The 10,312-nt window shown below is 38.4% G+C and overlaps 3 protein-coding genes and 1 long non-coding RNA gene across 7 annotated transcripts; 2 read left to right on the forward strand and 2 right to left on the reverse strand.

Annotated features, from left to right (window-relative positions):
* Window positions 1-90: 90 nt before the first annotated feature.
* LOC140781268 (heat stress transcription factor A-2b-like) lies at window positions 91-1,462 on the reverse strand. The gene is made up of 2 exons (XM_073127191.1): window positions 1,054-1,462; window positions 91-662 (listed from the first exon to the last, which is right to left on the reverse strand). Exons 1-2 carry the CDS (start codon window positions 1,345-1,347, stop codon window positions 171-173), a joined length of 786 nt encoding a protein of 261 aa, XP_072983292.1. The 5' UTR covers window positions 1,348-1,462; the 3' UTR covers window positions 91-170.
* LOC140781269 (uncharacterized) lies at window positions 554-2,942 on the forward strand. The gene is made up of 2 exons (XR_012107688.1): window positions 554-688; window positions 2,559-2,942. It is a non-coding gene; the product is annotated as an uncharacterized lncRNA (long non-coding RNA).
* Window positions 2,943-3,425: 483 nt separating this feature from the next.
* LOC140781184 (protein IQ-DOMAIN 6-like) lies at window positions 3,426-6,115 on the forward strand. Of its 4 annotated transcripts, none has more exons than XM_073127032.1 (5): window positions 3,426-3,932; window positions 4,035-4,274; window positions 4,397-4,624; window positions 5,053-5,166; window positions 5,251-6,115. In XM_073127032.1, exons 1-5 carry the CDS (start codon window positions 3,867-3,869, stop codon window positions 5,824-5,826), a joined length of 1,224 nt encoding a protein of 407 aa, XP_072983133.1. In that variant the 5' UTR covers window positions 3,426-3,866; the 3' UTR covers window positions 5,827-6,115. The 4 variants fall into 4 exon arrangements, with proteins under 4 accessions (XP_072983133.1, XP_072983131.1, XP_072983134.1 ...); XM_073127030.1 differs by having other exon boundaries at window positions 3,663-3,932; window positions 4,020-4,274; XM_073127033.1 differs by having other exon boundaries at window positions 3,663-3,932; window positions 5,254-6,115.
* A 1,146-nt stretch (window positions 6,116-7,261) lies between these two features.
* On the reverse strand, window positions 7,262-9,896 carry LOC140781183 (cytochrome P450 711A1-like). Its single transcript, XM_073127029.1, has 5 exons — window positions 9,623-9,896; window positions 9,056-9,208; window positions 8,000-8,789; window positions 7,824-7,919; window positions 7,262-7,715 (listed from the first exon to the last, which is right to left on the reverse strand). Exons 1-5 carry the CDS (start codon window positions 9,850-9,852, stop codon window positions 7,383-7,385), a joined length of 1,602 nt encoding a protein of 533 aa, XP_072983130.1. The 5' UTR covers window positions 9,853-9,896; the 3' UTR covers window positions 7,262-7,382.
* Between the last annotated feature and the right edge of the window lie 416 nt (window positions 9,897-10,312).

The raw sequence follows: 10,312 nt of genomic DNA on the forward strand, positions 1-10,312 counted from the left end.
TTCAGCTTGTCAACTGGTGGTTAGCCAAAAGTAATACAAATAATACAAGTAATACGCAAATAAGGAGATTAACAGGTCTAAGCAATGCAGTTTTGCAATTTTAGGATGGTTCCTTTTACTTTATAAGCCAAATCTTGTGCATTTTGCATTTTACCCCTCTAGAAATACATTTAGTCCCCTGCATCAAATTCCACCACGGCCACTTCGATCTCACACTCCTCTCTTCTCTCTGCTGCGCCAAATTCCTCGTTAATACACCACTCCACGTTACTAGAACTACCAACCTCATGGAAAGCTTGGAAATTTTCTTCATTTGGGTTCACTGGCAATCCTCTCTTCTTACCTCCTTCCTCCACTTGTACCTTGAGTTGCTCTACAAACGCTGGGTTTTGTAGAGAGCGACCCAAGAAAGCAATGGCTTGTCTCTGCCACCTCTCCGTGCTCTGCATCCTTTGTTCCAGTTCGAGGAGCTGCAACTTGGAGCTCTGCTGCTGTTGGCGGAGCTTAACGACCTCGAGCAGTAGGGATTCGCGGTCTCTTTTTAGTTTCTCTACTTGGGTTTCATTCCGCTGCCTCTTGATGTTCTTGAGCAGGTGCTTTTGGCCCCCTATGAAGTCCTTGTTCGCAAATTCCCATCGGTTCGGATTAACTTTTCGGAAGCCCTGCGATCGCCAACCACATGTTTGAGGTAATGTCCCACCGGAACTCTGACTGCAACTAACCCAGTATGAAGTATAATAGCAGTGTTTTTTTCTTATTTTGTGCATATTCCCTTCTCAAGTTTCTTATTTACGCACATACGTAGCTACTTAATTATATTTGTATCTATTTCATATTCATAGCCATCCCAAAGGCGAGAAAGATACAAAACTCTTCTAAAATCTTTTTCACCTTGAGATAAATATTTACGAATACCAACATAGGCTAAAGATATACTGAAACTATTTTCGTTCTAACATAAAATTAATTTATATACTGTCCTGAAAGTATAATATATACACTAATTGTCCTAAAGGATGAAAAAGAAAAGTAATAGATATATAATATACTTACATAAGTGTGAAGCTGGCGAATGAAGCTGGAGAAGTTGTTATGTTTGAAGTATCTTGGGAGGAGAATGGCTGCGAACATGCAGCAATCCCACACTATAAAGCTATTGCTTGCTCTGCTCCACGACACCAAGGCGTCGGTCTCGGGATCTTCCACCATGTCGAATGTCTTCGTTAGGAACGGCGGCGGGCCGCCGTCGTATAGCACCGGCATCGGTTGCGGAGCCCGGGCCGTCGCCCTTGCCCTCGCCCTCACCCTCGCCGCTGCCGTCATCTCCTCCACAGTGATGTCCTCCATTGCCTTCTCCTCCCAAGATTATTGGACTCACATGCTAGGATATTTCCTGTGGTGGGAGTTGGAATTTATTGGAAGCGAGGGACATACGAAGGTTGTAAAACGTTAACTCGCCCAATAGATTAAGCTTTAAGAGCTTTATACATATTTGCCGCTGAAACCCTTTAAAATATCATAATTGCCACTACATTCTTTAAAATATTATAATTAATACTAAATTCTTCTAACTCTTTTAGAATTATGATTAATTTTTAACATAATATTTCTAAAAAATTATTATTAAAATAACCACACTATAAATGACTATGATACCTCTATATTTTTCTTTAGTGTAAGATATTTATCAATAATTTTTATCTCATAAAATTAGATATATTTTGTTGTACCATATAATTAGTAATGTTAGATAGCTTTTAAAATATTTTTAATAATTAATGCAACGGCAAAATAGTATTTTTTTTAGATTTCTGCTCATGATTAGTTAGATTAATCTAACATAATGATATTTTTGAAAGATTGTAATGATATCATTGGCCATTATGATATTTTGAAGAATATAATAGTAATTATAATATTATGAAAGTTTTCAATAGTAACCATATAAAAATCTCTATATTTTAACATAAGAAGAGTTTCGGTGAGAGCAGTACAGCCTTGACTCCAATCATTTTTAGAGTTAATTATAGCTAGACTCTTCTATTATTAATTAATTTTATATAGATCTAACATTCTTATCTAGCTAATATCTCTTTCTCTTGACATTTTTAACGGAAAACTGAAAAGGACTATTTCACTATTATTATTTTCTAAAAAACGAGGGTAAAATAGTCTTTAGGACTCAACGTGACAATTATCTAGTACTTTTTAATAAAAAATAAAATGGATAACTGATAAAAAAAAAGTGTTCTGTGAAAAATAAACAACCGATTTGAGGGTTTAAATGTAACTATACCTTCGTTCTATTGAGTTCATAGACAATAGATTGGACAATGTAAAGCTAACATATCCAATCACAAGCTCCCAATGGGGTCGAGTTATAATTTTTATTATTCAGCACATTTACTGTAAAGAGGTTTAAATTGAAATTAAATTTCATTACACTAAATATATATATATATATATATATATATATATTCAAAATCTCTACGAATGATGAGACGAGGGTTTGTTCGAAATTGTAACAAGGCTTTCTCACTTTCTTGCGACTGACGCAGTTGTCCACGAGCCACAAGGTTCCACGTGTAAGCATGTCTCCGAAAGCTCAAAGTAGTTGAGGGTGGGGCTCTGTGACACTGCGACCGTGCGACGTGAACCCAAGCTTTAACGGAGCACCAGGGGCCCACAAATTGGCGTTCTGGCGATATCAGGGCCGTTGATTTCTTGTGGGGCATCTGTGATTTGTTTTTCTTTCACCTTTTTCGTGTCACGGATCCGGATGCGATGCCAGCTCCTTTTCCCTGGTACATCTGGCGCAAAATTACTGCATCTGGAACGTGGCATAACATAATAGCGACCTGGAGGGGTTTAATGATGCTGTATGCAGTATTTCTGTACCAGTGTACCTGGACGCTTGGCACTTAAATCTATCTATTTTTATATTTTTTATGGGTCTAATTTTATAAATACTTTTACATTATTATTTTCCATAGCTCCTGGGTTAATGGTTATGAGTTCGATTTCTCTCGTTTAAGGCGCATCACGTTCGAATTTGTTGTCTCTAAACTATACTTAGTTTAGAGACTCGTATATACTAAGAATAATAAATAGAGAGGTTGGTTCTCTATAGAATTTTGCCAAATCAGCAATTTGTACATCGCCTCAGAATTTTGTACTGGATCAGAAGAAAATTCCGGTAATCAATGCAAATTGCAACAGCGAATCCAGACAAGCAAGCAAATGCTTATCATGCAAAGGAGCATCATTACAAAACAATACAAAGAAGGAACAACGACAAGAGACAATTTGTCCTTATCTCTACAGTAAGCAAGATTAGATCATAATTCCACCTACTCGTGGTATCTTTTGTTGTCGTCTATATATATATATCTCTATAAGATCAAAAGTTTCAAAATTAGTAAACTAAGCTTTCAACTTGCAAGTTATTTTCACCTTTTCCCATAGTTGAAGGGGTTTTCTAAAAAAGATGGCTTTCTTTCCCAAGTCCAGAGAGAGAGAGAGAGAGAGAGCAGCAGCAAGGAAGCACAGGAAATGGCGCGGCGTTACTCATTAACGGTTAAATTAACGGATAGTGGCATAATTGCATTCCACTCCCCAAGAAAAAGTAAAAAAAGCATCCAAGGACTCCACCAGAAACCTTTGTCCCATCTCTGCTTCCCTTTGCCCAACTACTATTCCCTCTCTTCCCGAGTTCAAATTCCAAATAGATAACGCTCTCCTATATGGCCATATACCACATCTTTTTCTTTTTCACTCTCTCACCAGAATAGTGTACCGTTACCTCTCTCAGATTCTAAAACACTGGCAAGGTTGGATTTTTCGATTGAAACAGGGGGTTTCAAGAGATGGTTAGTTCGGAAAATTGGATAAAATCCCTTCTTGGCCTCAAGAAAGACGAAAAGGATGACGATGTAAGCAAACCAATCGAGTTTTCTTTTTTCCACCATGTTCTTTTGTTTTTTTTTTAATTAAGTAATTTGTTTTGCTGAAATGTGTAGTCTTTGTTCTTGAAGGAAAAGAATGGTGGTGGTCATGGCTGTAATGTTAAGAGCCGGAAGTGGAAGAAGCTGTGGAGAGGATCGAGAGGGGCCAGCAATAAGTCGGAGGACGTGGAGGAGTCAAAAGTCTCGCCTTTAGCTGATGCATTCAGGGCGGCAGTGGCTGCGGTGGTTCGAGCTCCCACAAAGGATTTCATGGTGGTGAAGCAGGAGTGGGCCGCCATGCGCATACAGACCGCCTTCCGTGGCTTCTTGGTATTTAAAATAAATTTTTTCAAGAATTCTTGATTCCTCTTATCTTTGGTCTCGACGTGTTTGAGGAAATGATTCTTTGGTCTCTTAAGTTTATATTTGAACATGGTCTATCTTACCTGCAGGCTAGAAGAGCATTGGCGGCCTTGAAAGGATTAGTTCGGCTTCAGGCTATAGTGCGAGGTCGACAAGTGCGAAAGCAGGCAGCAGCGACCTTACGGTGCATGCAGGCCCTAGTTCGAGTCCAGGCGCGAATTCGAGCACGGCGTGTTAGAATGTCTACTGAGGGACAGGCTGTGCAGAAGATGCTTGAAGCCCATAGAACTAAAAGTGATCTACTAAAAGAGGCAGAGGTATGATTTGCTTATGGACACATTGAACTGAAAGTAGATGGCTTATGTTTTGTATCTTACATTATCATGGCAAAAATGGATGCCTGCTGCTCATGACCATGCTTGTATGTCCAACATCATCAAAGTTTAGACCATGGCATTGTGACTTCTGTACATTGTCGGGGAAGTGATTCTTTGAAATATGCATTATCATGACAAGTTTGGATGGTTATTGCTCAGTCCACAAAAATATCACAACATTTTCGTGGAAAACTGATCTGACAGTATGGCCTATTCAGGTCCTTTTAATTTCTTAGAGCTTCCTTCATGTTGAATTGTGAAATATGTTTACTTCTTAATTTATCATCTGACAATCTAACTTATGATCGTTTTTTTGTTACTTCTTTTTTGTCAAAAAGATTACTATCTTGGGATCTTGTGCTTTTCAGGAAGGGTGGTGTGACAGCCAAAGCACATTAGAGGAAGTCAGAGCCAAGTTACAGATGAGAAAGGAGGGAGCTATTAAGAGAGAGAGGGCTATTGCTTACACTCTTTCACAGCAGGCAAGCAGAACCTTTTTATTGAACATGTAAAGCTTTTCATACTCATAATTCCTAATCTGATATCCATGTCTTTCCTTCTTTCAGCAGTCTAAATTATTATGTAATGGAAGATCAAATCATGCTATAACATCTATTAAACATCATCATTCCAATAAGAACAATGGGAACTGGAGCTGGCTGGAACGCTGGATGACAACGAGACCTTGGGAGAACAGGTTGATGGAAAAACATGCCCGGGTTGACTCCGCTAAGTTTCAATCTTCTAAAAGCAACGAGGACTCTAAAATATTCCGTGCAAAGTATTTGGAAGATGATCTGGTGAAAATCAGAAAGAACAATATTACTACTAGGATTTCAGCCAAAGCTCCAGTTATGCTCAATAATAATTCCTGCAAAGCTCATCATGCTTCATCTTCAACTGAACTGCCTCTTGATGAGAGTTATGCATCATCTTCTTTCTTCACATCCACACCAATATCTGGTACTGCTGTAGTAGAATCAGAAAGAACCAAAGACAGTAATAAAAGTAGTCCTAACTATATGATTTTGACTGAATCAATAAAGGCAAAGCAGAAATCTTGCAGTGTTCAGAGAATGATGGTACAGAGACCGTTACCAGGGGAGGTAAATTTTCATAGGAAAACCTTCTTATTGATCTGAAGAGTGTTGAATTCTTGATATCTCATGCAAACCGGTAAACACAGCATTGCAATATGATTGGGGACTGCTGAGAAGCACGGGAACGATTATGATGAGTGATCTACTTCTGTATTCAGTATGACAGTTCAGGTTCCCAGAGATTTTAGATTTCCTGACATTTTCTTTTATTGGTAAAAGCATCTCCTGACTTGCTATTATGTGGTTTTCTTGTTCAACATCTTGTTGTCATGTACGATTAGTTTATGGTTTCATGACTTTCATCTATAAGTAATGTGGTGCTTGCAAAGTATGTACTCTTTTAACTTAGTATGGTTATATCGGCGGACATGGTTTTAGAAAGAAAAAATGTTTATGGTTTGAGATGAAAAACTTCTCACTTGATGCAGCTTTGCTTGACAATTTGCATGTTTTGGAGGAGTGAGAACATATAAAATTTCAGTTAAGATTCGAAGGGCACTTAAGGTTTGTTTCATTCTTTATTCATGCAGCATTTACAGGATTCATTACTCAACACCTCATGTAGTTCTACACCGTAAGGGCCTAGTGGAGATCAAATGGGGGCCGTATATGCTGACTGATCAAACTAATTCATATAATCAATTTGAGCAAGATGGATTAAGTGATCAACCACTTTATGGTTGACTAATTCAACTTATCTCAGAATCTTCATGTAGAGGTTCAGACTTCTCAGTTTCTTGAGGTGATTCTTGTAAATGAAAACTGTGAGGTGATTATTGGCATCTCAGAGGCACTCAACCTTTTGAGTGCGGAAATAAATGTATATCTTCTGGTTTCTGACATTGCTTATTGGGTCTCAACTTAGTTCTTTAAGTTGTTACCTGTAAAGGCAGTGATTCAGGAAGAACAACTTTCTCAAATTTATGGCTTTCTACTTTCGCATTTATAGAAAAATTTATGCATCTGTATCTTAGTCAGCTTGGCTGATTAAAAAAAAAAGCTATAAATATTGCCCATCCCAATCTGAAATCAATTATTTCATTTTTCAGTATCTCTCAGGTACTGCTATATTTTTCTTATCAGGAACTGTACTGGACTGCTGCCAGCAATTCTGACATATCTGTGCATATTTTAACTCGATCATTTATTAAACGTAACTCGAGTACGTTTGGGCCTCAATTAAACCATGAAAGTCAATCTTTTTATTTACATATGTGTTGATGAAAATGAAGCTCAATCTTAACAGAGTGGAGTGATTCAATGAAGTGTACGTTAGGGTCAAATAATAGTCATTTTGGTAAAGCTTACAGATCTTTTTTTTTTCTTTTGCCTTAGATACGATGATTAAATCATGTCATGCAATTGAATCGTATCAAACGATAATTTTTCTTATAGAAGGATGAAATGACATGTACATGTCCATTTGATATCTATCCTGGGCTTTGTATGGAAAATAAAAATTAAACACAACAATGAATTACGCTAGCAGTTCCATGCTTTTCTTAGATAAACGTACACTAACAATCCATGCTTATCATCAACAGCAGTACATGATAAGAGACATGTCAAGCCTCCAAGGTTGGACATATTCTATCAATTCAGCACTTTCGTTTGATTACTTGGAGCTTGACCCCATGTTTGAATGTAAGAAGTAAATTATACTCGAGCTCAAGAGGTGACTCCATATGTGGAGAGTGCTTGAAGACATAATATCGATAGAGATGGATAATAGTAAGCTTAATTTCTTGCAGGGCAAATCTCTGCCCAATGCATGCTCGTGGTCCAATGCCGAACGGGATGTGTGCGTATGGATGCCTCCTTTTCTCTTCATTGCAAGTCGGATCAAACCTCTCTGGTCGAAAAACATCAGGCTCTGGAAATTGGTTTGGATCTTTGGCCAGAACTCCAAGAGCAAGCCAAACGTAAGTACCCTGCATCAAGAGCTCATTACAAAGTTCAATAATTGCTTATGGGATGGTTTGAAGCTGGAAGTAGTAATCACAGTTAAGGATGATAAGGCTATATCATTTTTTACACACCTTTGGGAGGACATAACCTCCAATTTCAACTTGCTGAGATGTCTCTCTTGCGACCAAGGGAGAGACGGTGTAGAACCTCATTGCCTCTTTGATTACCTGCACCAAACACATTAAGGCGAGGTGCAGATTCTTTTGCTGCGTCACTTTATATGCACATTATGTAAGTCTAACTTTACCTGATCAAGGTAGGGGAACTTGCTCTGTAGTTCATCAGCAGTAGGAATTTTGTCGTGTGGGCCAAAGTCATCGATCTCTTGGATCAATTTCTTCTCAACATCTGGATGTTTGGAGATGAGATACACAGTCGACGCAATCGTGAACGCACTAGTCTTGGTTCCAGCAAGAAGGTGTTCATGAGTGAGAGCCCTGATGTAGTTATGAGAAAAGAGGTCCTTGGCAAGTCCAGACTCCCTAGCATTCAGCAACGCTGAAAGAAAGTCAATTGATTCTTGATTTCTATCTTGCGATCTCTTTGCGATCAGTGAATCGATTCTCTGGGATAGCTTTCGCTCGGTCTGTTGCATCTTGTAGTCAGTAGTCCATGGGATCCGTTTGAGAAGTTGTTTGCATGGCTTTTGGAGGCATGGAGCTACAAGGCCTAAGATTGTAGACAAGGAGCTAGATAAGTCCATTCTAAGATACCTCAACGATAGCTCATACTCCTTGAGGAAGTCGGAGATCTCCTTGTCGTCGACGTTGTAACTATCTTCATTGCAGTCATGATTCATTTGGTTAGTGATTTGGTCGGAGAGGCCAAATTCAATACCGAAAGCAGTCTTTCCGATGATATCAATAGCCATCCTCAAGGAAAACTGGCAGAAGGGAACATATTCTTGTTCTTGAGCAGCAGATATGTTGTGATGGAGAGATCGGATGTAGGATTGCATGGTAGGGATGAGGGCTGCGAGCCGCGCAGGCTGGTAGAGGGGGATGATGGTGTTTCTCATAGACGACCATCTTGAATCTCTGAATGCAAAGCTAATTTCAGTTAAAACTACAACAAAAGCAGTGGTAAGAAACTAGTGCAAACTTCCTATTACTATGCTAAATGTTACAACGGGTACCATTTCATTGATTCTGATTCTGAATTACTATTACTCATTTTGTTTGGACAACTTGGACAATGAACAGGATTATAATGAGATATCTCTGAATAGATGGCTGCAGGTGAGCAAGTAGAGGCTGAATTAATTAATCTAGAGTCAAGTAACCAGTAATATTGCAAAGCTTGCCTTGTGAGAAAGAGTGCCTCCTGGTGGAGAGGAGATCCAACTGTTGGTGGAGGGCTGCTCCTATTCCTTAAATCCTTAAACTTCTTTATGCCTACTTCTTTGCATAGCTCTGCATCTGCTACCATAATTAATGGTTGTCTTCCCATATGAAACCTGCACATTAATCTAAATCAGTGGACATAGCCTTGATACACATATTGGAATTTAACTCAGTACTCGAATATTAACACAAACCTTGCTAGATTTTGATGTAATGATCTATGTTAATTTTGGTCTTATGGGTCTAACTCTAACGTGTTAATCTCAATAACTTTTCTGCTAATGTATGTGGGATAATAGTGTGAGCTTTGTATGTGTCCTCTTCAACCTTTCACTTACTTTCAGATGAGTGGCAGAGCAACTTTACTAGCCAAGTATTCTCATTATTGTTGCTTTTCCTGTTATTTTATTTGTTATTTATGACTATACCCAGCAATATGGGTTGAAAAATATATGATTGAACATTAGCATCAATAATTAGTGTAATAATTTTTAGGTCCAAACATGGTTATTATTCTTCACACATACCTGAATATTGATCCATAATCTTTTGCAAGGACTCGAAAAACATCTGGCCCATACTTGGCTAGCAAAGGTAAGTGCCCTACAAGAAATGAGGTAGGAGGTCCAGGTACTCTCCTCACCTTCCAATAGGGCATATAGAAGTAAACTAAGAAGCCAAGGAGGAGAGCTACTGAAGTAAGAAGGCAAGCAGGAAGCTCAACTTCCCACAAGTTGAAATAACCCTTCGAGTCCATAAGGATGAGAGATAGAGAGAGGGAGAGAGACTGCTGTTGTTCTAAGTGTTTGAGCAGCATGTATTTATAGACTATGGAATTCTCTCATTTCAGGAGTTGGGTCCTCCACAGTGAGAGGTTTGACGTGTAGTGGGCTTAGTGATTAGAAATGAGAACAACAACCTAATGCTTGTGCTGTCGCAAAAAGGAAGCAGTACCATTTACCACTTGGTCTTTCCAAGAGCAGGAATAAAAAAAAAAGAAATCCCAAAAAACAATAAAATGGGAAGGTTACTTTTAGTACTGATAATGATCTAAGAAGTTCTGGAAAAAAAAATGGTGTAAGAAGTTCTAAGTATTTTACTTGCGCATGAACTCAAAGAAAGGATTAAAACTGTAAACTTAAAGGTTTTAGGAAAAAAAAAAGAAGAGGTGAATTTATATAGCCTTAGATCAAGAGATTTTGACTAAATCCGTAGTC

The sequence above is a fragment of the Typha latifolia genome, chromosome 2, assembly GCF_019914945.1.
Source record: "Typha latifolia isolate L0001 chromosome 2, TyphaL0001v2, whole genome shotgun sequence".
In the NCBI taxonomy this organism is placed as follows: Eukaryota; Viridiplantae; Streptophyta; class Magnoliopsida; order Poales; family Typhaceae; genus Typha; species Typha latifolia.

Excerpts from the sequence above, each read along its gene's own strand:
- LOC140781268 (XM_073127191.1), bottom strand. The coding sequence starts at position 1,347 with ATGGAGGACATCACTGTGGAGGAGATGACGGCAGCGGCGAGGGTGAGG. Across the intron at positions 663-1,053 it reads TTCGCCAGCTTCACACTTAT|GGCTTCCGAAAAGTTAATCC; the intron begins GTAAGTATATTA and ends TGGCGATCGCAG.
- LOC140781184 (XM_073127030.1), top strand. The coding sequence starts at position 3,867 with ATGGTTAGTTCGGAAAATTGGATAAAATCCCTTCTTGGCCTCAAGAAA. Across the intron at positions 3,933-4,019 it reads AAGACGAAAAGGATGACGAT|TCTTTGTTCTTGAAGGAAAA; the intron begins GTAAGCAAACCA and ends TGAAATGTGTAG. Across the intron at positions 5,167-5,250 it reads CTTACACTCTTTCACAGCAG|CAGTCTAAATTATTATGTAA; the intron begins GCAAGCAGAACC and ends TCCTTCTTTCAG.
- LOC140781183 (XM_073127029.1), bottom strand. The coding sequence starts at position 9,852 with ATGGACTCGAAGGGTTATTTCAACTTGTGGGAAGTTGAGCTTCCTGCT. Across the intron at positions 9,209-9,622 it reads GATTATGGATCAATATTCAG|GTTTCATATGGGAAGACAAC; the intron begins GTATGTGTGAAG and ends ATTAATGTGCAG. Across the intron at positions 8,790-9,055 it reads GAGGCACTCTTTCTCACAAG|AGATTCAAGATGGTCGTCTA; the intron begins GCAAGCTTTGCA and ends CTTTGCATTCAG.